The 25,097-nt window shown below is 42.6% G+C and overlaps 4 protein-coding genes across 8 annotated transcripts in view; all 4 read right to left on the reverse strand.

Moving 5' to 3' along the window:
* Positions 1 to 185: 185 nt before the first annotated feature.
* golga7 (golgin A7) lies at positions 186 to 3,272 on the reverse strand. Of its 2 annotated transcripts, none has more exons than XR_005075554.1 (6): positions 3,127 to 3,272; positions 2,500 to 2,622; positions 2,267 to 2,419; positions 1,816 to 1,917; positions 1,210 to 1,322; positions 186 to 985 (listed from the first exon to the last, which is right to left on the reverse strand). XR_005075554.1 is itself a non-coding variant. In XM_037101687.1 (6 exons), the coding sequence occupies exons 1-5, from the start codon at positions 3,133 to 3,135 to the stop codon at positions 1,275 to 1,277; spliced, it is 435 nt and encodes a 144-aa protein (XP_036957582.1). In that variant the 5' UTR covers positions 3,136 to 3,272; the 3' UTR covers positions 186 to 985; positions 1,262 to 1,274. The 2 variants fall into 2 exon arrangements, 1 of the variants encoding a protein (XP_036957582.1); XM_037101687.1 differs by having other exon boundaries at positions 1,262 to 1,322.
* A 509-nt stretch (positions 3,273 to 3,781) lies between these two features.
* On the reverse strand, positions 3,782 to 6,551 carry rplp0 (ribosomal protein, large, P0). Of its 2 annotated transcripts, XM_037101684.1 has the most exons (8): positions 6,502 to 6,551; positions 6,109 to 6,217; positions 5,812 to 5,987; positions 5,477 to 5,564; positions 4,776 to 4,922; positions 4,467 to 4,652; positions 4,216 to 4,356; positions 3,782 to 4,004 (listed from the first exon to the last, which is right to left on the reverse strand). In XM_037101684.1, the coding sequence occupies exons 2-8, from the start codon at positions 6,160 to 6,162 to the stop codon at positions 3,849 to 3,851; spliced, it is 948 nt and encodes a 315-aa protein (XP_036957579.1). In that variant the 5' UTR covers positions 6,163 to 6,217; positions 6,502 to 6,551; the 3' UTR covers positions 3,782 to 3,848. The 2 variants fall into 2 exon arrangements, with proteins under 2 accessions (XP_036957579.1, XP_036957580.1); XM_037101685.1 differs by lacking the exon at positions 6,502 to 6,551 and having other exon boundaries at positions 6,089 to 6,205.
* A 1,933-nt stretch (positions 6,552 to 8,484) lies between these two features.
* The window catches only part of LOC119021404 (paxillin-like), a 28,947-nt gene continuing 12,334 nt past the window's right edge, over positions 8,485 to 25,097 (reverse strand). The window contains exons 1-11 of one of the 2 annotated variants that reach the window (XM_037101682.1): positions 23,069 to 23,111; positions 20,802 to 20,977; positions 20,599 to 20,684; positions 20,127 to 20,266; positions 19,742 to 19,937; positions 19,503 to 19,650; positions 13,665 to 13,823; positions 12,874 to 13,047; positions 11,500 to 11,581; positions 11,226 to 11,374; positions 8,485 to 11,137 (exon numbers count right to left, since the gene is read on the reverse strand). In XM_037101682.1, the coding sequence (XP_036957577.1) occupies positions 10,871 to 11,137; positions 11,226 to 11,374; positions 11,500 to 11,581; positions 12,874 to 13,047; positions 13,665 to 13,823; positions 19,503 to 19,650; positions 19,742 to 19,937; positions 20,127 to 20,223 (1,272 nt within the window). In that variant the 5' untranslated portion in view covers positions 20,224 to 20,266; positions 20,599 to 20,684; positions 20,802 to 20,977; positions 23,069 to 23,111 and the 3' untranslated portion in view covers positions 8,485 to 10,870. Of the gene's footprint in view, positions 11,138 to 11,225; positions 11,375 to 11,499; positions 11,582 to 12,873; positions 13,048 to 13,664; positions 13,824 to 19,502; positions 19,651 to 19,741; positions 19,938 to 20,126; positions 20,267 to 20,598; positions 20,685 to 20,801; positions 20,978 to 23,068; positions 23,112 to 25,097 lie in introns of those variants that run through there. The other variant, XM_037101681.1, reaches the window with a different exon arrangement.
* On the reverse strand, positions 13,830 to 19,482 carry LOC119021403 (leucine-rich repeat extensin-like protein 3). 2 transcript variants are annotated; one of them, XM_037101679.1, is made up of 3 exons: positions 17,433 to 19,482; positions 16,208 to 16,483; positions 13,830 to 15,902 (listed from the first exon to the last, which is right to left on the reverse strand). In XM_037101679.1, the coding sequence occupies exons 1-3, from the start codon at positions 18,822 to 18,824 to the stop codon at positions 15,462 to 15,464; spliced, it is 2,109 nt and encodes a 702-aa protein (XP_036957574.1). In that variant the 5' UTR covers positions 18,825 to 19,482; the 3' UTR covers positions 13,830 to 15,461. The 2 variants fall into 2 exon arrangements, with proteins under 2 accessions (XP_036957574.1, XP_036957575.1); XM_037101680.1 differs by having other exon boundaries at positions 16,208 to 19,482.

Here is a 25,097-nt window from a genome sequence, read left to right on the forward strand (position 1 = left end):
TCTAGCTATGGCACACTGCATAGAATACAAATGTAGTGTTTGTACGTGATTTGTAATTATTATTGAAAAACCAAACCGCGGTTTTGAAATCCATTGTCCACACACAATACTACAGTCTTCTGCATATATGGAAAATAGAAAAATATAGATATTGGAATAAGGTCAAACACAAGGAGCCCTGCAGATTTCAGGAAAAGGATATTTATTTAGATAAAACAGAACAATATTTGTAAGAAAAGTACAACAGTTGTATCAAACACCGACTATAGCGATCATCTGTGGAGTTCAGAGTGTTTAAGGTTTCTGTGGTGTTTGATGACAATGAAAAGGTGGATGACAATCGCATTACAGATAGTAAATCTTATGAGAAACAGGTTAACAGGACTATATTATGAATATAATTTGGGAGACTTGGTGCAATTGTACTATGACACGGCAGAGATGGATATTCCTCATAATGTACTAGATCATGTCATTATTTTGTGATAACGGTAAACATGCTCCATCTTTGAGGACACAAAAAAACTCAATTTCAGAACTTTCTACGTGTTTCACACGACATGATTTCCCCTCCAACAGTCACATTCATGCACAGGTAAGAAAACATTTGCCTCAACAAAGGCAGCAACCAGCTCCACCCCGACCTATTTCTTTAACAAATCTTCACGACCACACATTATTTGACTTGATATTATTTGCAAAACAATACGCAAGTCAAATCACTTATATTTACCATGGTCAGAGAGTTGCAGTAAACACAATGGCACTATTCTTTAACACTGGTCTTGATCAACTAGGACCTGATTTTAACGTCTCTGCATGTATAAAAAGACATGAAAACACACTTACAAACATATATGGATAGGGTGACAGTAAAGTACTTATAAATAACAGAGAAAAGGATCAGATCAAAATTATATACATCCATTCAGGTGAAGCAGGACATCTGAATACATGCCACCAAACAGATGAAGAGTCGGTCAACCTATTCAGTGAGGTAGAAAGACAGAAGAAAATTGTTTTAGCATCAAGAAAAAGCATTGGGTACAAACAGTCGAGCTCTCAGTGTTACAGCCGTTTTGTATGTTTTGGCTAGATGGTAGTAAATGATGCAATAAAAAAGGTCAACAGAGATCAGTTTGACCGCAGCTAACAGATGGGCTTCATGTCTGACATTATGGGGAAACTCCTGAATAAAATTCTGATTACTTGCGTCAGAGGTCCAGTGTTTAGGACAAAATACATCAGAAGAACTCCATACCCCCAAAGTTTCTTTATCTTCCAGAGCCAATACTTCTGTCTTCAAAAATGGTTATTTCAACCTAAAAGAGAGCAAGTTAAGGGAAATACACAGTGATACATGAACATTTTCTAATTTTAATAATTAAAAAGAATTTACTTGACTATGGCAAAATGTACAACGAAAACTGTAGGATAACAATACATTTTAAGGTTGGGTAGAGAGACTTCAGAGATGGTGTGTAAATTGATCCCTACATCAAAGAATAAGTTTGCCAAGCATGTAGGTGGAACTATCTATAGTTGGGTGGGGCATTATCTATACCTACCAGTGTTTACTTTTCTACCCCAGTGTTTACTGCCTTATGTCCACACACGGTGTGATGAGCTACAGACTTGATCCTGAACAATTCTGGCTAAATTCTGGTTAAAACCAACAGGAAACACGTGATTATGTGCAGTCATGGAAATAAAAAAATATCAACAATAAACAGACATACTCTTTAGACAACATGGCTTGCATATTTATAATGCTGATAATTAAATTCATGAAAACATTATCCAGGGCAAGGATACAACTCTCAGGCCTCTTTCTATGGGGTCAGTCAACAGCAAGCCCCTGGGAGCATATACCTTCTCATTCTGGTCCTTGATGTACCTGGCAATCTTCTTTAACACCTGAGCACAGACAGACAGACAGATTTTAAGATATACAGTGATATGTGAATCTGTCTAACACACCAAAGAACGGCAAAACTGTCGATCCTTCTACTTTTTCCATACCATCTGTTTAAATCGATACAATATCTGCACTTGATAGTACTGAAAGTATTATTTTTTTTATACCACATTGTTAAAATTGTGATGGAATGTGTTCAGTGGCTTTTCTGGTAAAGCTCTGTGTGCAATTGTTGATTTAAAGCAGAAGTAAAGATTCATCCTATTTTAGTGTGGCTAAGACTTTATATTCTTTAAACCTTGATATTATAAGAGGTATTTGAGGATTTTTTCTTAATACGAGTTTTACCTTTTCATAGTGTGTCTCCATACAGAGAAAGATTGTATAGGCGGTTAGACAAGCCAGGCAGCCCTCCAAATAAGACTTTCCCCCTAATTTCTCTGCTTCTGCATACAGGTTGTTTAGAGCCAGAATTGTCTCCTCAAACTGCTGTTTGTCAAGCTGTAACAACACAAAGATTTAGACATTAGTCACAATTTTCATGACAACAATCATAACATCCATTAAAACACTGTACACACCCTTGACTCAAGTTCAGAGGGGAACTTGGTCTGGAACTTGCAGATGGTTCCTGAGCTGTAGTCTCTCTGGATGAACACTTTGGAGGAGACAGCTGGCTGCTGGAGGTCCTGTAAGCTGTGGGTCTGGACACGGAATCTGAGTTTAGGTGACTGTCCTTCATGACGATTATCTGTTTGTAGAGTTGTAACAGTAGCACCTACTGCAAGTTACCTACACTTCAACTAGGGAGAGGTAACGTTAAATCTCTCGTTCTTTTAATGTGTAGCTGTTAGCCAATTACGTTAACTTGGCTAACAGCTGACTTTGCCAAATCTAAGGTCATACATTCTTCTGATTAGATGACAAGTACAACCTTTGTTATGTAAACCATGTCGCCGACGGTCCTTGTATCAAATTATATAACACCGTTCTACGATCTGCTTATGATATGAGGTAACGTTAGCCAACAAGCTAGGTAACAACACGTTAGCTTACGTTTGCCAACCCATCAACGCCCCTGGAAAGTACGTATATGTTAGCATTTATCGTCACCTAAATCAATAAATTACCATAAACATGTTAACGGTACAGGCATCCAGTTACATGTCAGCCTTTAAAGACGAAAAAAAGGACCCAAAAATCTTTACCTCAGCCATAGTGGACGATTCCCCCGAAGCTGCTGCGCATGTAGCCTGCCGTTAGCCCCGCGCGACTTCCGGCTTATTGTTTTCAGAGTAAGTGTATTTTGAACCAAAGTATTAAAATGTGAACAATTATGTATATATTTCATGCATGCCAACATTCGGGACCATATCGGAGTGAAAGTTGTTAACACTTTATATTGAATATCATGTAGCAAAGGTTGGTTTTATCGAAGGCGCGCAATATCAGCCTAAATCAACTGTCAAAAATGATCTAAATGTAAAAGATTCACTGAAGAGTGAGATGTTTATTTGACCATCACCTGTAGTATAGCATTTCCTACAAAAGAAATACGCAGTTTCTTAAATCACTACAAATCGCAATAGACATCCATGTGTAATTAGCAAACAATATATTGTGACTTTTTACTTTGAAGGCAGACACACCCAAATAGGAAGTCTGGAGTCCCACCAAAGGGTGTGTTTGACGTAAAATGGAACGTCATTTCCTGTACAGACAATACTGTCTCCACGGAGTCTTTAGATACACGTGGGAATCTGCAACTAGGGAAACCCTGAGCAGCTCACATTTTAGCACTAGATTCTAATATCCACTTCAGACAAACATCACTTATTGCAAAAGACATTCACACAAGGCATATGTAGTTTAAGGTTTTTTATTGAATCAAGGTCTCATTTGATTCATAGTTCTGTTCGCTGTATTTGGATTAGTCGAACAGACCAAAGCCCATGTCGTCATCTGATTCCTCAGACTCTTCCTTAGCCTCCTCCTTAGCAGCAGCTGGGGCTGCAGCAGACTCTGCAGCAGCTGCAGGTGCTGCGACAGCAGCAAAAGCAGATGGGTCAGCCAGGAAGGCCTTGACCTGCAGGGACAAAAGGGTATGATATTTTTAATTTACAAGTTGTTTTATCAGAGGACTAAGAATTGAGGCTGACTAAAGCATTCTAGTACAACTAGTAGACACTGAGGGGCCATCTGAGACCAGGTGTTGCCCTTTGTTTAATCCATGCAATAACTGCTGTGCTACCCATCATACAGGTTAACCAATGGGATAACATGTTTGACATCCATACCTTGTCTGCCAGGGGGAAGGAGTAGTCCGTCTCCACAGCGACAGCCAGGACTCTCTTGTAGCCATTGATGACAGAGTGGGGCACAGAAGCCAAAGTGGGGTAACCAATCTCAAGACACACGCTAGCGATGTTCCTCACACCCTGAATAAAAGCATAAAGATTTGTCATGAGCAATTTCAGCAACACACTGACAAAGTGATCCATGAGAACTTCCCTTTTTATTAGTAGTGTTTATGTGCACAGCATCTCACCTCCAGGAATCTGGCATGCAGGGAAGCCTCTGTGATGTCAAGCACCTCAGGACTGTAAACACTGCCATTGTCATACACCTGCTGGATGATGAGTCCGTACGAGAAGGGTGAGATGTTCAGCATGTTGAGGAGCGTGGCCTCGCTGGCACCAACCTTGTCATTGGTCTTGATCAGACTGACATCACTCTGGGGAGAGAAATGCTCATTACTTACCAAATCTCATACATGCATTCATTTTGACACATGCGTTTCACTGAATACATCTGAAACTAGCTTTCATTTAAAAACACAAGGCAAGGGTAAACTTACCAAGATTTCAATGGTTCCCCTAGAGATCTTGGTGGTGATACCCAGAGCCTGGAAGAAAGAGGTCTTCTCAGGACCCAGACCAGTGTTCTGGGCAGGTACAGTCACATTACAAGGGGCGATGGCTCCAGCACGGGCAGCTGCGGGTACCTGGGGGTATAGAGAGTGCATCAATTTAGCAAAGTACTTCACTTGACAGGGCTGCCCAAGACTCAAATAGTTTGTAATTCACTGTCTGAAACCTTACGTGCCTGGCAGTCAAAGGATGATGACATGACAGGTATAGCGAGGAAACAGGTTAATGTTTGCAGGGGGAACGACAACGCAGTACTGCACAAGCTGCATTGTAACTTATCCTGCACATCGACCAGGTTGAATAGAAGTTTATAGTTACTCAAAACTAATGCAGTCAATTCAGACTTGCAGCATTTTAAATCCAGGGTGATGTGTTCAGTAATTGGAGATGTAGTGTGGCACTATCACCAGAAATGTGCAAAGAAAAAAGAACCTCTAATTTCAACCAGAATAGAGAGGCAAAACACATTTTGTCAATTAACCAGACTAGTTGTGGCCACATGCATTCAACCATTAACACAATAACTTAATTTGTTGATGTAGTAATGAGTTGTATGGAGTAGACTGAAACATCAGCTAGTTGCACCAGGCATTTGCACTTCTGTAGTCAGATTTGTCAGGATTCTCACCTTGTTTGCCAGCAGCAGGTCCCTGATCTCAGTGAGATCCTCCTTGGTGAAGACAAATCCCACATTTCCTTTAATGTGGGGCAGGAGCCTGTAAAAATCACAGAGTGACTGTTAGAGACATGAGCAAGTCTACAGTTTACCAGAGAAGTCAAGTTTCAGTGTCTGAAACCTTACGTGCCTGGCAGTCAAAGGACGATGACGACAGGTATAGCGAGGAAACAGGTTAATGTTTGCAGGGGGAACGACAAAGCAGCACCAAACTAGCTGCATTGTAACTTATCCTGCACTTCCCAAACTCATGGCTCAAGAAAGCACAAGTGGAGAAAACTACTCACTTCTCCAAGGCTGGGTTGTTCTCCAGATGCCCGCGGATGGCTTTGCGCATCATGGTGTTTTTCCCCATGAGCACGACAGCCTTGTCGCGCAGGGACAGACGGATGGTCTGCATCTGCTTGGAGCCCACATTGTCTGCACCCACAATGAAGCATTTTGGATAATCATCCAGAAGTTGCTAAAAGAATACAAAATAAAGTATGTCAGTAAAAAAATAATCCATTTTTAGAGGCTTAAATATACATTAAATGGGTTGGATATTTGTAAATATAAACTTACGCAAGTCAAGTCCTACTTACGATGATTTTCATAAAATAGTTGGACTTCCACGTGGCCCTGTCTTCCCTGGGCATCTTTGCAGTGCTTCCAAGGATCGCTTAAACAGCTGGTTTAAAGACAAGGTTGTACCTAGAACAAAAGAAAAGTAGATTTTACTTTACAAAAATCAAGGTACAGTCATGATGGCGCAGACTGACATGCGCTCCACAGCTAACGTTAGCCGGCTAATACCAGGCTAGCAATAGCTTAACAGGCCGCGCTCGCTTAAGAGACGTCCCCGCACTTTTACAGGACACAAAACACATGTTTCTGTGCTGTAAGCGGTTACAACATTAATCCAAATACCTACTTTGGTATAACTGAACTAAACAACCGGCTTTTCGTTTTCTCAAAGACAGACGGAATATCCTTACCTAGTACACGAGGGTCGCGTGAAAGAAAGAGGAAGAGAATGGCCGCGAGTAGAATATATGTGACAAGAGTGACCAATCACGATGGAGTGATGGGCGTCAGCTATACAGCTATTGGATGGTTGCTGTGCCTATCACCTCTGTTGCCACACTACCACCAATAAGAAGAACATCGCTAAAGCTAACGCTTTAACAAGTGAATCCGGTGTCAACATCAAGTGACAAACTTGATGTGAAGACAGATGTTTGTGTTTGTCGACCAGGTCGACCAGTCGTTCACTTACAACTACAATTGGCACAATTAATGGCGGTGTTGGCAAATTAGCCAACACTCTCGATAGCAGAGTAAATGATGGCACAGCCGGATCTGCTGCTTCCGGCCGAAGTGTGGAACCACGTTTTTGGGTATCTGTCAGCGGCAGACAAGACCAGCGTCCGGGCATCCTGCAAGTGTTTCAAAAAACTTGTCGACCACGGCTCTCTCTGGAAAGACTGGTCGGTAGTTCTGGATTTTCGACACCCCGCTTACAACAGTCAGTTCTGGTCCACTCTTCGCCGCAGGAAAGTCACCAGCGTGGTGATGAAGAGCAGCAAAGCTAAGAACTGGAAACGGCTCGCCCTGTCCCTCCCCGCCCTCACCACGGTGGTGATAGACCACTGCTCCCAGGTGAGCTTCGACTGCTTAAAGGACTTTCCTCAGTTAAAACGTCTGGCTATCAGAAGCAGCTCCTCCCTTGTTATGCTGGATGTGTCCATGGTGTGCCACCCCCAGCAGCTCACCCACCTCAGCATGTGTGACGTTCTGTTCCCCAACACTTCCATGGGTAGCTTCGTCTCTGCGGTCACCCGGTTCACAAATCTTACATCTCTGGTCTGTCATCACGTGGGCATCATTGGAGAGACCATTTCGATGATTCACTCCATACTTAGCTGCCTGCCTAAGCTGAAGCATCTCTCACTGTCCATACTGAACAGCCTCTTCAGTTTTCCCAGACCCAACCCAGGACCCTTAAAAGCTGGTGCCCCACCCTTGTCCAGTTTGGAGCTTATTGACTGCATGGATCATTTATTCCCTAAAGATGCAATGAGGCTGATGCCTCGCCTGAAGCGTCTCGCTGTTTTCTACAGCCACTCGCATCACGTCCCAGAAAGATGGCCTTTCCCCGGGTGTCACCTGGAAACATGGCTGAGTGACCTCCCTCAGCTGTCAACCCTGGTCATCGTCAAGGGCCCGCCTCTTAAGAAGTACGTCACGGCCATTCCAGCCACAGTGACCAGCCTCACACTGTGTGTTGGAGGATTATCCTCCGAGGACATGGCAGCTGTGGTAGGGCAGGTACCAAATCTCCTGCACCTTCACATAGACCTCTGGCCCTCACATCTGGCAGCTCGCACAGCTCAGATCCCACAACTTTTTCCAAAGCTCAAAAGTCTCAAACTTCGCCACGAACATGTACCGGAGGAAGATTTCTTACAGCTGCACCAGCTGCAGGATCTGGAATACTTGGAGATTCTTGACAATCGCCCGAACCTCTCTGAGCTGACCGGAAAGCTCCGGGCTCTCACACAGCACAGACTTCAGGTGACAACCTCTCCACGCCAGAGAAATGTGTTGTCTTGTCCTTGTTTTTATCAGATGTATTGAATCCCTGTCTTTGAGCTGGCCAACTTTACCAGTTGAGCTGCAGTGATTAGTTGTCATTTTCAAGCAAAATGTGTTTAACGTTTGGGGTTCCAGCTCTTGGTTCATGTTAATAATCATCAGATGAATCAATTTTGGAAATATCACAAGATCTTTTGTAAACTGTTTGCTACAATCCTAAGAATATTTTTTCAAATTGAGCATATGACTTTGCTCTGTGTGTTTGAATGTATCATGAAAATCTTGTGTGCCACACATCTCGTTTGATGCAAAATACTGAAAAGTTAAAACAAACCAACAAAGGAGGAAGAAGGAAAAAAAAACACCTTTCAGACACAGCAATGTCAGAAATAAAGTACTTATTTTATTTGCAGCAGTTATAATAATCAGTCAGTAATCAGGACCCATACAGGCTTACACCCCACCCAAACAAAGAGCCAGTAAAACTTGTGGCTCAAGAGAAAATTCAATTGGTAAAAGATCACATGAATGTCTCCATTTACAAAGTTCACTTAATCTCATTAACAATAAAAGGCTTTGATTCTTATATTTCCATGAAATCTTTGAGAGAAGCAAAAACTATAAGCAGATAAATATACATGGGGAAAGAAATAAACTCACAGCTCCTGTTCATCTTCCCCTGCTACTTCCTGTGAATCTGAATCAGCTACGAGTGTACACTATACTGTCCGCTGAATGACTCAGTGCACAAGGCTTCTCCTCGGCTCGTCTAATACAGTGTAAACTTTTAACATGCACCCCAGCAGATGAAGCCTCTCCCAGAGTTCAGCCCCACAAAGAGTCAAATCACAGGAAAGGTTGAGAACTCCACAGTGTATAAGACCTTATTGCATTGACACATTTGGCACAAGAGCAAACATCTCATAGTAAAAATAATCTTAATGTGGATACCGTCTATTTACTCCTCACACACCTAGTGATCAAAATGAAAGACAAGAACAAATAAAATAAAATCACACATTGTCTCAAAGAAGTGGCAAAAAAGAGCTGCAAATAAAATAAAGATACAGGAGTCATTACAGATTTTGCTAAAGGCTCGGCCCTGATACGGTGCATTCTGATTCCTGACCAGCTGACACTGACATACAGCTCCCATCAGTGATCCAAGCTCTGATATCAACTCAGACAGCGTGATCATCGCTCATGACTCATAATGAAAATAATCAGGACTGCGTTTGGAAGTCTGACACACTGGAATCCAAGCTGGTACATGTTGTGTGAGTAGGGGCAAAACTACGGTTATTAGCCTACATGCCAATAGAGCCAGCTCTTTGCATATCAGTGTGAGCACGAATGGCTCAAAAATATATATATATATATGTATTTTCATCAAAACAGCGACAAAACACAGTTCTGTCACAAAGTCGAGCATATTACAGGTATACAAATTCAGATTCTGATTGTAACGGCGACTGGCAGCAAGTGCTGAGAAAAACTCCAGATAAAAGAAAGCATGCATCTAATCCAAATGCAAAACCACATTATTAAATCTTGAAACAGCCATATTGTTAGATTTTAATACAATGATAAGAGTCACAGGAGAGGCAATGGTGAGACATGGAAACAATGCTGAACTGAGTAATTATTTATACTTAATTAAATTCTTCTGATTTAAATCTGCGTGATGATGATCAGCAGTAACATCAGCTTTATTTTGGCTTGTTTTCAAATTACACCCTCAGTTCAAAATTAAGCAAAGTACACATATTCTTATTGACCTACTTTCATTATGAGCGGCAAACATTTAACTTTTATTTGAATGTAACTGACACAACACACACTGTGCAGCGGGAAAGTAAAAACAGAGTTCCAAGTTGCTACAGGAATTTTTTCATAAAAGTTAAAAGGGCACAGATGTGACTGTAATGTTCGCTGAAACTGAGAAAACATTTTCATAGTACAACAGTAGAAAAATAAGGACTGGCTAATATTTTGCCGACTCCTGTAAAATGCACCTTAAGACGGTCTCGTCAAGAGATCTGTGGTTGGAGTGTGCGGTGGGTTTGAACTGTTTTTTTTGTTTGTTTGTTTGTTTTTTGTTTTAAGAAGAGACGAGGACCGAGGGGTTCAGTGTGAGTCTGTATCTGTGTACATTTCGAGTATTTGATGGTTATTTTAAATGGCACCTCAAAAGCTAGAAAAATACATCTTTTTCATAGATTACACTCATTGGCCAAGCACAGGGTATTCAACACTCAACATATTTTAAAACTCTCCATGGTCCATGCAATCAAGCAGTTGTCTGACATCTGCATAAAACCACCATATGGTGCAAGGTCTAGCCCTGCGATGGGGGAATAAAATCATTTACAAATCAGGGCTCCTAACTTGACCATCATGTGATTATATATGTACACACGCACAAGGGGAAATTATTCTTTGCTGCACACTGGAAGAAAAAACTCTCTACTCTGTTTTGTAAATAAAAATCTCTTTGGGCTCTGTTTAAAAATGTCTTTAGCAAAAGTGTGAAGTGCCAAGCCTGAGAGGTTGGATATCCAGGGAAGTCCCTTCAGTGTCAATAAAAGTCAGACACATTCCTCACCCTTCTGATGTCATCCACCAGCACATCAACGCCCTCAGTCTGAAAAAACACTTCATTGACTAATACATGCTAGACACGTGATGGCACACACATCCACACGTGCATTCAGACATGTTAATAACGTATAAGACGCGTGTACACACATTTGTACTCAAACACACAGTCTAACTGAAGAGTTTGATGAAGCAGCCTTGGCAGTAGGGCTTATCATTCTGCTCTTTGAAGGTGCCTTTGTTCAGCTGCTTCAGACAGAAAGCACACACAAAGTGCTCCGGGTGGAACTTCTTGCCCATGGCAGTGATGCAGCGGCCGGTGATGGGCTTCTGGCAGCCGGAGCACAGCGAGCCACGCCGCTCGTGGTAGTGCGCCTCGCAGTACGGCTGGCCGTCGTGGTCAAAGAAGCTGCCGTTAATGAAAGGTGTGAAGCACTCCTGGAAAATCGGAAGAAAGGAGGGAGAATTTATGATGATGGGTCGACAAATTGTTGAGGCTCATTACGGATAGAGGCGAGTGACTCACCCTGCAGACGAAGCACTCAGGGTGCCAGAGTGAGTTGAGAGCTGAGATGTAGTTCTCCAGGATGGCGCGGGCACAGCCACCACATTTTGGGGCAAACATGTCAAAGTAGTCCTTTCTGCAGAACGCCTTCCCATCCTTCTCATGGAAACCTAGAGGGCAGCAAAGATGCACAGCGGTGCACTCTGTAAGCTTCCTTTCGTAGCAAAAATGCAACACTGCTTTTTTTTCCAAAGAAAGACAGGTGTTGTGTTATTAATTTATGAGCAGTTTGTACCCTCTGGTCCGAAAAAGGATCCGCACTGGGCACAGAAGAAGTGCTCTGGATGCCAAGTCTTGTCCAAAGCAGTCACCACTTTCTGCGAAACAAAGGACAGCCAAATGGTCAGTCATTCAATTTCTGCTTAAAGGTGTGGCCATAAACAGTAAGGGAAAAGGGGGTTCCTCATGTTGTATAATCATGTATGATTGTTATTATCTGAGAGAGTATAACATCAGAAAGTCAGAGGCCAGCAGAGGGCAGTCAGAGTCCACAGGGGCAGCGTGGGAGATGCTGGAATGTTACGACTGCTAGAACATGTTTTCCACTGATAAACTCACTCATCGAGGGTCTGAGCAAAGACGGTGTCATATGCTGATTTGTAAAGCCCCATAAGGTAAATTGGGATTGTGATTCTAGGATATAAAAATACATTTGACTTGACATATGATTTCAAAGCACGCTCGGTTTCTGCAGCAGGGCAAGAATGACTTACTGTGAACCACTGTAACTACCCCACTGTGTGAGAGCACATGGGATTCTTGGCTGTGCCACCAGGGGGTGCAGTAATAAACAGTAGGGGTTCTTTTGGTGGGTGGGGGGCAAATTTAAACATTCATCATCTTTATTCATCGATATAGAACAACTAAATTTGAAATGCAACATGTTAATGAGCATCAACCAAGTAAATCAGAAAATCAGGGTGCACAGTTTTTAAACAACTGAGCAATTCACAATCAATCACTATGGAACATAAACATGATTATCTATATAGTGTCCAACATTAAAAGTATTTTATGATTTTCTTTATTTAGAAATTTAAAGAGGATGTCAGATGGACGGACAAACAGACAGACAGAGAGAACAAACAAACTTGGAAACCTTGGTAGTGACACATGTTGGTCTTTCCCAAGGTTACTGCCCAGTGTCTAGTTCCTTCCCTACTTCCAGGCACTGTGTGTACGTGCATGCGCACGTGCGTGCATGCTGAAAACCCCCAATGGGAGTGTGTCACTGAGGGCAAGGCTGAGCATTGAGAGAGGAGAGTCAGATGCATTGCGATGGACATAACTTACCCAGTCAGCATGTACAAAGCAAATAGAAGTCCTTCCGTTCTACAGCCTCTTGGATTGTGTGTGTGTGTGTGTGTTTGACTCTCTAATAAGCTGTCAATGTCTGCTTGAGAAATAAATGCAATTTCCGACATGTAGTGATTTTTCCAGGAAGGCCTTAATCCATTAAGTTATGAATAAATAAATATCATTATCCAGCCCCCCCATGGTACACATGCTAATGTATGTGTATATGTGTGTGTGTGTGTGTGTGTGTGTGTGTGTGTGTGTGTGTGTGTGTGTGTGTGTGTGTGTGTGTGTTAATGTATGCATTACTAACATCCAGTATGGGTCCATTACAGTAGTGGCATCGTGGTGAGAACAGGTTATGGTAGTCCTTCTCACAGTAAGGCTGCCCGTCCCGCTCAAAGAAGTTCCTGGAGCCTATCTCCTCCTGGCAGTGGGTGCACACAAAGTGCTCGGGGTGCCACGTTCTGCCCATGGCTGTCACCACCTGGTGTGGGGACACAGCACATTAAATTAAAATGAGCTTCTGAGGGGGAAAAACTAGCTCAGCAGAGAAAATCAATGCAGCCTTGCATGCAAGAAGCAGAGGAGATACTGCAAACAGCAGCAGGTGCAGATGTCATACAATTTTTTTTTACATTTTTCAAACATTTATGTTTATACATTCAAAATAACCCCAGTCCATTTATTAGAAAGAAATATGTCTGTGCTTCTTTAAAGTCTCAAAGTTAGAAGGTAGGTAAATGTAACAAAACACAGAATAGAAGCGTCAGGTTTTATATTCCTCCACTTAACAGCTGCCAATAAAATAAAAGCTGAAATATTGATAGATTGACTGGCCCGAGCCTTTAGACATCAGCACAGCCTGAGATATGATGACCAAGCCCTTCAACCTCAGAAAAGTAATCTGGAGTCAAATATTCCTTCAAATCACATCCTCAACACAAAAAAGGCTTAAAATCAGATTTTTTTAAATAAAAGTGCTTGGTATTCCAAATGTTTTTTTACTTGTTAAACCAAAGTTTACATTCAGTTTGTGCAATGACTGAAGATTTGTTTGAATGTGTATTGACTTGTATGTGCAGGATTCAGTGTTATCATCACCTGGCCTACGATGGGTTTCTTGCAGGCTCCACAGACACCTTTAGCCACTGTCTGAACTCCAAGCCTGTTGAGGTCGGACTGCAGGCTGCCCAGCATGTTGTCCAGTTTGTTGGCAGGTTTGGGAGGACCAGTGGGGGAGGTCTTTCCCTGGGACTGGATCTGATGGGGACGGAAGACAAAAGTGGTTTCACTATAGCATTCAGACGTATGATGAGTGGATACAAATAACAGAAATGTGCTTCCGCTTAATAGCATTCAGTCAGAGGTGTTGAATCATAACCATGGTTACTTTTGCGATCATAGTTTATAATGTCTTTGTTTGTTTAGTCCAGTGACCACTGCTCTTTATCAAATCGGTGTTTGGTATGTGAATGATTGTTTTTATATATATATACTTACCCCCATTTCATGTTACATTATTTAGTAAACCTAATATAATTCTTTCATGTTCCCTCTTTTGTTATTGTTCATTACAATAGTCTTACCCTGAATTGCTGATAGTACAACAAACTGGGGTGGGAGATCTTTTCAAAATATGATATCAAAATCTTTTCAGTGATAATCATGATCTAAGATCTAAAATGTGATCTTTTTCCTCAATTATGACTTTTGCCAGACTTGACATAGCCTATGAATCCTCCATTTACATCATTAAAACACAATATCGCATTAAAGATAGTTCCATTAGGGCACAAGCTCCTAATCAGCCTTGCTTCTAGGAAAGCTACGACTCACGTTTCATTAATTACCCTACATCATACATGAAAGAGTAATTTATCCATTAAACGCACAACTCACTTGGTTTGTTCACATAGCAAAGATATATAGTAGATTGTGGACCCATTCAAGATGAATCAGGGCCTAAAATCATCAGATCACCCACCCCAAACATCAAGCAGGCAATCTGATATCTGAGATGACATATAAATATATTACTAAAACAAGCAAATGGACAAATTAACCAGGACAAAGTATGTTCTCATCAAAACTAATCCATCAGTCCTTTGATGATGACTCTCTGATATCAGAAGTGTGTGTGAATGTGTGTTTGGATCTGTCAAGCTACTGTAATGTAAGCAAACACAGACCTTCTCAGATGGTGGGGTTATTGGAGCTTCATGACTCCTCCGACATTCCTCTGAGAGAGAAAATAGCATCTCTGCTCCACGTATGCTGTCTCACACACGCACAAAAATGACCCAGCTTACCTTTGACCAAATAAAGTAGCCACTGGGCCTTCGACCTGAATGCCATTATTTTCTAGCCTTCATGTCGATCATCTAGAAGTCTTCATCGAAAACAATTCAATAAAGACACAACAGATTCTATAAGAGGTGACGGTGCATGGCACTCAACTTCAACATGCTGGTATCTAACCTAGTGGGGCCTGTTGACGGAAGTCCTGTGGGAGATGCTATAACTGTGGTGGTAACTGTGCTGTCATGTGGCAGATTAGGTTTCAGTTGAACTGCGAGCCTTCCATTCCTGCACATGGCAGGACAGTTAGTGTAACGGGAACATTGGGGGGTTACACTCCTCCTGGCCCTAAGCTCTTAAACTCTCCTCTCTCCACAGAGCTCTTGGCGCAGTCAGATGTCAGAATTAGAAATGGAGCTCAGTCTCGCTAGCCTGAATGTCAGCACCAGTCATAACCTGGACTGACTGGATTTCAGACAAAGCTTTAAAAAGGTTACCTGTCACAGCTGGGCGTGAAAGGACACCGAAGGGTCGAAAACAGAGCCGATGACCGGCCAAGTTATTTAGCTCACATACGTACAGAGGTGCAGTTGCTTGGATTCAAACACATACACTCAAGCAAAGTGTAAAAGAAAGCGGTTTGAGAGCATGAGGTGGTTTGAGTGTATGAGGTGAGAGAAAGGCAGAGGTAAAGAGAGAGGTGATCCATGCCTGCATTGGAGGGAAGATGGGGTCGTACTCAGTCTGACAACCCACTGATACAAAGACCTTGGGAGGCGGAGGTGGCGTGATGGGCTTGGGAGGGGGGCTAGGTGATGGAGGAGGGGGTTGGACAGGTGGAGGTGTAGGCTCCCTGGGAGGAGGTGTGGGCTCCTTGGGGGGTGGAGGGGTAGGTTCTCGAGGAGGGGGAGGGGTCGGAGGGGGAGGAGGTAGTGGTGGAGGTATCTGCTTGACTGGGGCTGTTTTTTTGGGTGCTGGGGGAGATTGCTGAGGGGAGAGGACTTTTCTCTGTGGGGCAGGAGATTCTGGAGGGAGAATGATCTGAAGGAAAGAAGGGAAAAAGGAAAGAGCAAAGAGAGGAGAGCAAACAGATAATACAGAAAAAGGGTTCAGAATGAAGGAAATGAAATGGTAATAGAGAGAAAGTTGGCACCACAAACTAAACTGTCTACTGCCAAAGACTAATACATTTTTTATGGCAATTTGATGAATCATCATATATATATTTACTAATTGCCAGTTCATTTCTTGACCATAGGGCAAACAAACAAAACCAAACCCTCAGAGGGACAAATAATTCCTGACTCTTGGTCTGATGTGACCTTCCGTGCACCTTTAATGTCTACCTTATCTACAGATGGATTCACCCCTTCTTCCCTTGTTCGCTGTGGGTTAGACATAACGATGACTCCCTCTGTCATCCAATCATCGGGCGGCTGTTTGCGTCGGATGCTCCGCTCCGCTCGACCAATTCCTAGTTTCCCCTGCAGCTCCTCGATGAGTCGGTCTTGCGAGTTGCTCTTATTCACAATTATCGGTCCCATTTTTCGTCGCAACATTCCCTCCCTGTACATTGGATGCACGTTGCAGGTCTCTTTGGTGCGGCGGATAACTGACTTGAGCTGGAGAGCAGATGATATGAGGAGGTGTGGGAAGCTGGGTTTGTGTCATTCACCGTAAAGTCCATGTTGGGTCACAAACGCAAGCAGGACAGGCCCAGCACAGGACGTCTCATTCAAGTGGTAAAAACGCTCAAGCACTGAATCCAAAATATACCAAAGTGTTCTGGAGGTTTTGTCAGGCACTCCAATCAAATTTAGCTACAGAAGCAAATCACAGCCTTCCATTCCATTCCATTCAAATTCATTCTCTACAGTGAGGTCTACTTGAAACTACTCTGTATCTGTGGCACGGCATGCTGGACAGCTAAAGTCAAACAACACAGGTCTATCACAAAATGCTTGCACATAAGTCTGCAAAGCGAGGCCAAATATCAGAGAAGCAAAGTTCTTGTATGTTTTTCAATCAAATGTGCATGTTCTTGGTGTGTCTGTGCGTTAGCAAAGAAGACAGATATCCATTGGTGATTGAAATCATCCAATCGTTGCGTAAACATGACAGGCCGGGCCCTGTGAATAACACAGCAGCGTCAACTGAGGCAAGTGTAGACGTGCGGAAACATCCTCTCAGCAAAGCTTTCACCATCAGCCACAAATAGTCTCTACAGGGCGAATTCTCCCTCAAGCCATTTTGCAATTGCTATGCAATGACACCACATGCATCACACCACATGGATGGAGGAATTTTTCCTCATCATGACACTTATGTTGTTGTACTTTTGCACAGCTCCTTGTGTACTTGTAGGAGCTGCTCTCCCAAAATAAGCTTTGTCAGCAAGTAGAGAAACATTCCTCGAACTATTATCTGGTACTGCCATTCTACAGTTATCATCAGAGATAATCGATATCTTAGGCCACATGGCCAAGTAATATAAAGACCACATGGGCTACTAAAGCCTCTCAAGTTTTATGCCAGCAGCTTATTTTGGGAGAGTCAGGTTGAGCGTCCTACTTGGCCAGAAGCTGATAGTCTCTCCACAGCAGAGGGCTGCTGTGAGGGTAGCTCCAGCATTGCATCTGGTGTCCCGGGGCAGGTGGAGGGGGTGAAACACTCGTCCATCCAGCTGGACTCAGTCATGGGTGTCAGGGTTCCCTCTCGACTGAGATCGGGGTAAATTCCGTCCTCCTCCTCCCAGGACCTGTAGTCATCTCCAGGCATAATGAAAGCAGGTGGCTGGTTCTCACTCGGTTGGGTGGTGTCGGGGGTTAAAAGTTTGTTTAAAGCATCATCCAATAAAGGCTCCCGACAGGGCCATGTTAAATCCAGTATATCACCTCCCTGCCTTTCTGAAGGAGGGGGGGAGAGGCTTTTTGTTGGTACATCAGCAAGCTGAATTGGTGAAGCTCTGGGACTATTGGTGCTCTGAACTGAGTAAATTTTTCTGGAGACTAAAGCAGGGCTCTTGAGAACTGCAGTTTCAGTCTTTGGAACCGTTACTGGACTTGAAAGTCTTGGGAGTACTATTGGGCTAGCATTCTTTGGCAATGTTTCAGGACTAGAACACTTTGGTACGCTTGTGTAGGGACTTGCGGTCTTTGGAACAGGACTTGAAAGTCTTGGAATTGAAACTGGACTAGCACACTTGGGAACTGTATCTGGACTAGCACTGTTTGGGATGGTTATCGGACTTGACACAGCTGGGAGTGGCACCGGACTTGCGCTTTTTGGAACTGGACTTGAAAGCCTAGGAACTGTAACTGGACTAGCAGTCTTCACCTCTGGACTATGACTTACAGGAACTGGACTGTCGTTGTTACGGATTGGGCTTGGACTCTTGTCAGACTGACTTAGACTGGATAGTTTAAGATCAGGTGGACTTGGACTCTTTGCTTTAAGAATAGGACTACGGTTCATAGACACTGCGACGGGACTAGAACTCTTCGAAACAACTACTGGACTTGAACTCTTTTCAAGTGGACTTGAGACTTTAGTGACTGACATATGTGCAGGACTGTTGCCTTCAGTTTGAAAAGGAGGATTTACAGTACTTGAGATACTAAGACTCTCCACATGAGAGATCTCAGAGATGACACTGCCACTGTCATCTGACTGTTTGATTTGGGAGTAATGAAGGCTCTTGGACGAAGCAATCACTACATTGGAACCAGATAAAGCTGTAGGGGCTGAACTACCATCTTCATCAATATGAAGTTCCAGTGGAAGAGGGGTACAGGAGGGAGTAGCGAAACTCGAAGGTAGAAGAGTATCCACTGAACCATTAATAGGATTTATTGATGGGGTGGTTACTGCTTGTACAACTGGTGAACCAGCTACCAATGAAGGGTCTACTGGCTCCTGATTCACAGACAGCTGAGAGCCAGACTGAATAGGATGCAATAACATAAAGTATGTCCAAACAAAGACAAGACATTCACAGTAGTGGAGAAAAGAGACAGAGAGTGGGGAAAACAGATTGAGAATGAAGGGAAGGAACTGAAAGTTGTCTCACACACAAAGTCAACCAGGGGCAGAGCTCACTCAATTGTCTTAAGAAATGGTTCCTAAAACAACCTGATCTTAAAATAAAGTTAATAAACTGGATCTGTACATGTGCTGCCCTCAGACATCCTGGGTCAAATAGAACCACTTAGAATCACTAGAATGGACAAAATTTCAGCAAAACTGATCATCGTAATCTTTATAAAGATAATATTTATTGCTATGTGTTGATGGATTTTAAGGGAAATTGCACTGGATTGCATCATACTTTGCTGTCAATATAGGTTGATTTTGCAACCCCACAACTTCCTCTATAACTGCAAACTCACAACAAAATTACATTACTGCAAAATTGCACATTCATACAAATAAACACAAAAAACAAAAAAAAATCTAAAATGTAACCTGGTATAGAACTTTGATCATGTATGACACAAGTGAAATCATATTCTATTTCAAAGTTGGCTAATTAGTTGTCAGTTTTGAAATATTTTGTTCCAACTAAAAAAGGCCAGTCAAAATAAAGGCCAGGGTTACAAAAAAGTATGACCCAATATCTACCCAGCTGTGAGGCATACTCACATTGCTTTGGACTTTGAAGTCAGACAGGGAGGCCATTAGCTCATCCAGCTCTCGTGTGGCAGAGGAGGCAGACATTCTGGCTTGCTGCTGTGCTGGTGTTTCCTCTTGTCCATCTAATTGTTCATCCGACACAACCAAAGGTGTGGGACTGAAGAGGAAAAGTAAGCGATCAAGTAAATGTTTGGGCTTTTCATATTAAACATTAATACCTACTTTGAATTTAATGATGTGTTGCTTACATAGGTGAGGGCACAGAACTTTCCAGCTCATTCAGAAGGCTCTCTACACTTGGTCTTACGTCCTCTATTCCTCGATTTGCCATACTGCGTTTGGGTTTCTCTAGTATAGGTGGTGCAGTCTTGCCTGCAGTCGAGACTCCATTCTCCTGGATATTGTGGATGATGCTGCTTGCAGGCAGCGGGGGTGCTGCTTCTTCTATTACAGAGGAAAAAAGCTGAATGAATTTCTTTTAGTGCATTAATTTCTTGTATTGTAAACACCACAACACAGTAGAGAGAAGGGTCAATACCACAAAACAGAAGTGCCAAATTTAGATACACATCTGAGTTTCTTTAGAGAAACACTGGCACGTTATATAAACTGTAAAGTAATTTCTTTAGTTACCTTCTGTGGGGAAGGCAGGAGTGCTTTGCTGGACAGCGTTAAGCTCCAGCAGCAGGCGGTCCAGCTCAGACAGGTTGCTGCCCAAAGATGAGTTCATGGCAACAGCTGATGACTCACTGCTCTTCTGCTTATTAGGGAAACTGTGCAGAGTAGAGACAAGAACCAATATTTAGCATCAACTGAGCTGTGGACTGAGCGGGTGGCTGTATTTCCATACTGGCTTCTTTTGGACAGTCTTTATAGCTCACTAATGAGTCAAATGCCAAAATGAAAAAGATGTTAGGTTAAAGTCTGTGTGAGTCAGTGAAACATTATGTACCCACTTTAATGTCTTCCCAATAGTTGGTACAATAGGGCTGAGACTTTTCACAACCATGGTGCAAAGTAAACATATCTAGAGTTCTTTCACATTTGAGGGTACAAGTTATTGTGAGACCATTTATAAACTTTTGACCCAACTAACAAGACCTACCTGTATACGTGGTCCTCTTCACCAGTTGGTTGGGTTGGACTGCCGCTATCTCTCGACCAGGGACTTCTTTGAGCTGAGCTGAAAGACTGCAGACAGGAAGTGAAGTTCTCAGAGGGACGATTCACAAATGAAGAAACTAATTTGGATTTTATTTATAGTTAAATTAAACAAAATCTTGATAAAATTGCATGTGTGGTTTTTACCTCTGTTTCATCTAGTCCATTTTGCTCAGAGGGCGTGGGTGGGACTTGGGGTGGAGAGGAGCTGTCTTGTTGGGTCTGACCCCCGACAGGGAAGGAGTAGGCGGTCTCGTCAGACAGGAAGAGTGGACGCTTGGAAATGTGGGATGTTGTGGACTCAAGGTCCGCCAATAAAGCATCTGTGGAAATACAAAACACAGATGTAACATCACGCTGAAGCTAATTATGTTCTCAGATAGGATCAGGTGATAGGAAACCCAACAAGTATACCGTAAGACAACCGGGTTTTTGTCAAATGGTGTAGGTTTTTGCTGTTACATTTCTAATGAAGTGGCTATCCATTAAACAAGGCCAATTATAGTTCTTGTTTAATTCCTTTCTTTCAGATTTAAGATATGTTCTTGTGAATGTACAACATTTAGTTGAAAAGGTCCACGTCAACAGATGCTCCTCTCTCCCAGAAAAACATTGCTCCTGAAATGCCTTGTCAGTATTCCCGCTTTAATTCTGTGACACTCTACATCACAGTCGTGTGCAGTGTGTGAGACAGTCAGTGATTTAACACAGCTGATCTGCTGTTTGCAGTTCTAGTTCAGGCATGTGGGGGCTGACCAATCAGAACAGACTTGGAATTTTGGAGAGCAGGGCTTACAGTGACAGGAGCTAAAAACAGAGCATCTCTGACAGAGGGGTAAACCTGTGCTGTGGCGCTGGACAGTGTGACAAAACTGATGTGTTTGAGCACTTAAGAATGTAAATCTATTCTAGTAGTAACCTAAATAAAAGTATGAGCCTGAAAATAAGCATAATATGTCTCCTTTAAAAATATTTTCTCGCTGTATGAGCCAGTGTGGACAGTGCTGCAGATTAGTAAACAGACTGCTTTAAGGAAATATTAGATTTATGGGATTTTTGTAAGTAACTTCATTTTTCAGGTATCTAATCCACTGCATTAACCTTAAACTGACCCTTTTGTCTGGTATCCATAATTTATTTCTCATTGAAATTTGAAATCATGATAATAATCACCACTGCAAAAAAAAAAAAAAAAAGAAACACCAAACCCTCCCAACAACAGGATTCTCTAACTTGCAGCTGCATTCACACAGGATTCAAAAATTACAGCGTGTTTCGCAATCGGTGAAACACACATGTGTGCCGACTGACGACAGGGGTGGTGGAGTTGTAAAAGTTGAATCATGCAGACTGTAATAGCCACTCCTTTGGTTACTCATTGACCCTGGTCTGCCTGGAGTCTTGACATGTCTTAAAATCAGGAGTCACTGTCAAGTGTGCGACAGGGTCAACCATGCTCATATTTACCATCTTCACACCACCAGCCACCAGCTCTGCTTTAAGGGGTTATTTAGTACCTTGGGAGGAACACAGGCCAGGGAAACAACTACTAATTTAGGAAGCCTAACCAGTAGGTAGAAGGACACATAACATTATAGGGGATTTAATGAAGAGTGCAGACTGTATTACTGAATACTCAGGCTTATTTTAGCGTGCTCACTCACCACAGCAGTGTTTAGTTTCTCTTGCAGAATTTCACAAGTCCTAAAAAGTAAAACCCTCAATTTAGTAATATCTACTCTATTAATACAAAATGACTGTTTACAAATAGTTTTCCCACATTTTCTATAATGTCAATATATTTGATGCTGTTACGGACAATGATGTTGTCAATATGAAGTTTACAAACTAATATATAACCAACAACAAATGAACAGTGCCAACTGAATAAAGTTTCATTTCTTATCGCAGAAAAGCTTATCAAAAAAATTGTCAAACTGCACTATACTGTGATGTTTAAAGGTCTTGAAACTGCAATATTGCCAGTATGTAGCTGTATGTGTGTACCAGAAACCAACTACAGTCAAGCTCGACCCTAAAATAAGTATTGGGGCAAGAAAGCCAAACTATTGCGAAAGTAACATGTACATGAGACATACCTTAGAAAAAGATAAGATGGCCTCCGGAAGTGAAGAGGAGATAATACAGAAAAAGAAGAAGTTGAGGAGGAAGAGGGCAACCCAAACAGACTGTCTGCCAGGCAGGAACTGCCTTTCTTAACTCTACCATCAGTATAAGAGAACAAGAGGCAAGGAGGAGGGGGGAAAGTGGGTTGTAAGAGCACAGGAGAGGGTCAGCATAGACAGGAGAGGGAGGGGTTAAAATAAATGCCAGGGAGTAAGGTAGCCCCCCTCCCACTGCTATGCCAGCTCCAACCTAGCTGCCTGAAAGCTACTGTAAGAGATACTACTCACGCAAATGACGACCCAACGTTACAGCAGATGATGGTGTACAAACACCAGCGTGAAATGAGAAAAGTTTAGAGCAAGCAGAGCTCTTATCAGCGGAGGCATGGCCCAACAAAGGGAGTGGTATCACAAAGGTATATTAAGGTAGAATCAGCCCCTCCTTCACAGTGTCAGCACACACTCTGCTCAGGTTACTCATGACTCACTTTTACCACATATTACTGCTACGCGATGCCGCATTAAATTTAGTCTGTAAGTCCAATACAGATCAGATTATTAAAACATGTGATGTCACCATTCTGCACAACTAGTATCATTTGTACAGTACGTAACCTCGGCTGTGATGTTTCCAGACTGAGAGGAGACACAAGTGAAGCTGAGCCAGATCCACTTGGCCCGACATCGCATTAGCATGGTTAGCATGGTTAACATGCCAGTTGACTGGGTTTCACACCAGAGACTCCGTTCCGGACACAGAAGCCCGAGCACATTCCACAGAGCTTCATTATGGATACAGCACAGCCCGCTGTTTACACTACTGCAACCAGCTCTGTGCCTGGCAGCAGCAAAAACACACCCATACAAGTGAAGAGGCAGAGACAACGCTACTGTCAATATTTAGAGTTCATACCAAGTACGGCATATGATAAAAACCTTCATTCAATTCACTGCAGTCTCAAGGTTCTAATTCTGGTCCCAAAAAAGGGGAAGTTAATAAATATATGAACTTGTTTATTCAGGTCTTCCTGTGTTTAAGGTGTACACGCTCTAATTTCTTCCTTCAGACATTTCCCACAATGTAGTGGATCTTTATTGCATTGACATCAACACTGAGAGACATGGATGTACTTTTACAACTTCAAATTTACACATCAAGAGATACAAACTGGATCAGACATCCATTTAGGATTACATGAAAACAGGGCAAATCATAATTTAGATTTTACCAAATGTTCCTCTTAAACCTTCCATAAATAAAATGGAGACATATCTGAAGGCTTTAGTAAATATGTGCTGCTGATGTCAGAACAAAGTTTTACAGCGGCTCAGGAGGAGGAGACCTCAGTCAACAGATGTTAGTCCAGATGGTTTACACAAGAGATGTTAATCAACTTAGCTCTCGAGCTGAACTGGCTTTAACCCTGTTAGAAAGATGCTGCTGCTCCAAGACAGAGCTATGCTAAAACACTAACCTCCAAGCTATATGAAATGCCTATTCTGTGGAGACAGACTGTAATGTCCGAGAGGGCTCGCATCAAAATGCAAGGCAAGTTAATTAACTATCAGCTGCTCATTCCTCTCACCAAAGTTGTTGGAATCTATTCCTATAATTTAGAGGATATGAGCAAAACATAGAAGACAGAAACTTGCAGCTTGAGGACTGCCTTTGTTCGCTGAAAACTGCGTGCTAGGCATGCTCTGGCCCATCCACAAACTACACAAACACACAGAGGTGTGTCAGCCTCCCCTGCCAAGGGAACATACCGTGACACACAGACTCTATTGCAGAGCACAAACTAGCTCCCCAGTGACCTAAAATGGAACTACAATAAAATGAGGAACTCATAAGAGACACCCAAGTGCTACATCTTTAAAAACAAGCCCCCTGAATCATTCTTTGTAAGGAGACGCATGAACTTTTGGAGATTTCAGCATATTTTAGCATATTTTTTAACATGCGATAACACTTCTGTTTGATGTGCAAAGTAAAACCTTGAGAGACCTGAGTTCCTGAGAAGCAGGCAGCTGCAAGAGGGTCACAGATCTACTCCTGCCAACCTGAAAATGAGCTACATTCAGATCTGACAAACTGCCTTTTTCAATTAAAACACAGCCCGGCTTATTAATCAACCGGCATTCTGTTAGCTCCCATGTCCGCAAGATTAAATATGACATAGCAGAGCACAGCTGGGCTCAAACAATGAGGAATGGCGGTAGGAGTGTCCAGAGAGATAGCGAGTCAAACTGGGAAGTGTGTGTGTGTGTGTGTGTGTGTGTGCGTGCGTGCGTGTGTGTGTGTGTGCGCAATGTGTGT

Source organism: Acanthopagrus latus, chromosome 6, assembly GCF_904848185.1.
Source record: "Acanthopagrus latus isolate v.2019 chromosome 6, fAcaLat1.1, whole genome shotgun sequence".
Classification (NCBI taxonomy): Eukaryota; Metazoa; Chordata; class Actinopteri; order Spariformes; family Sparidae; genus Acanthopagrus; species Acanthopagrus latus.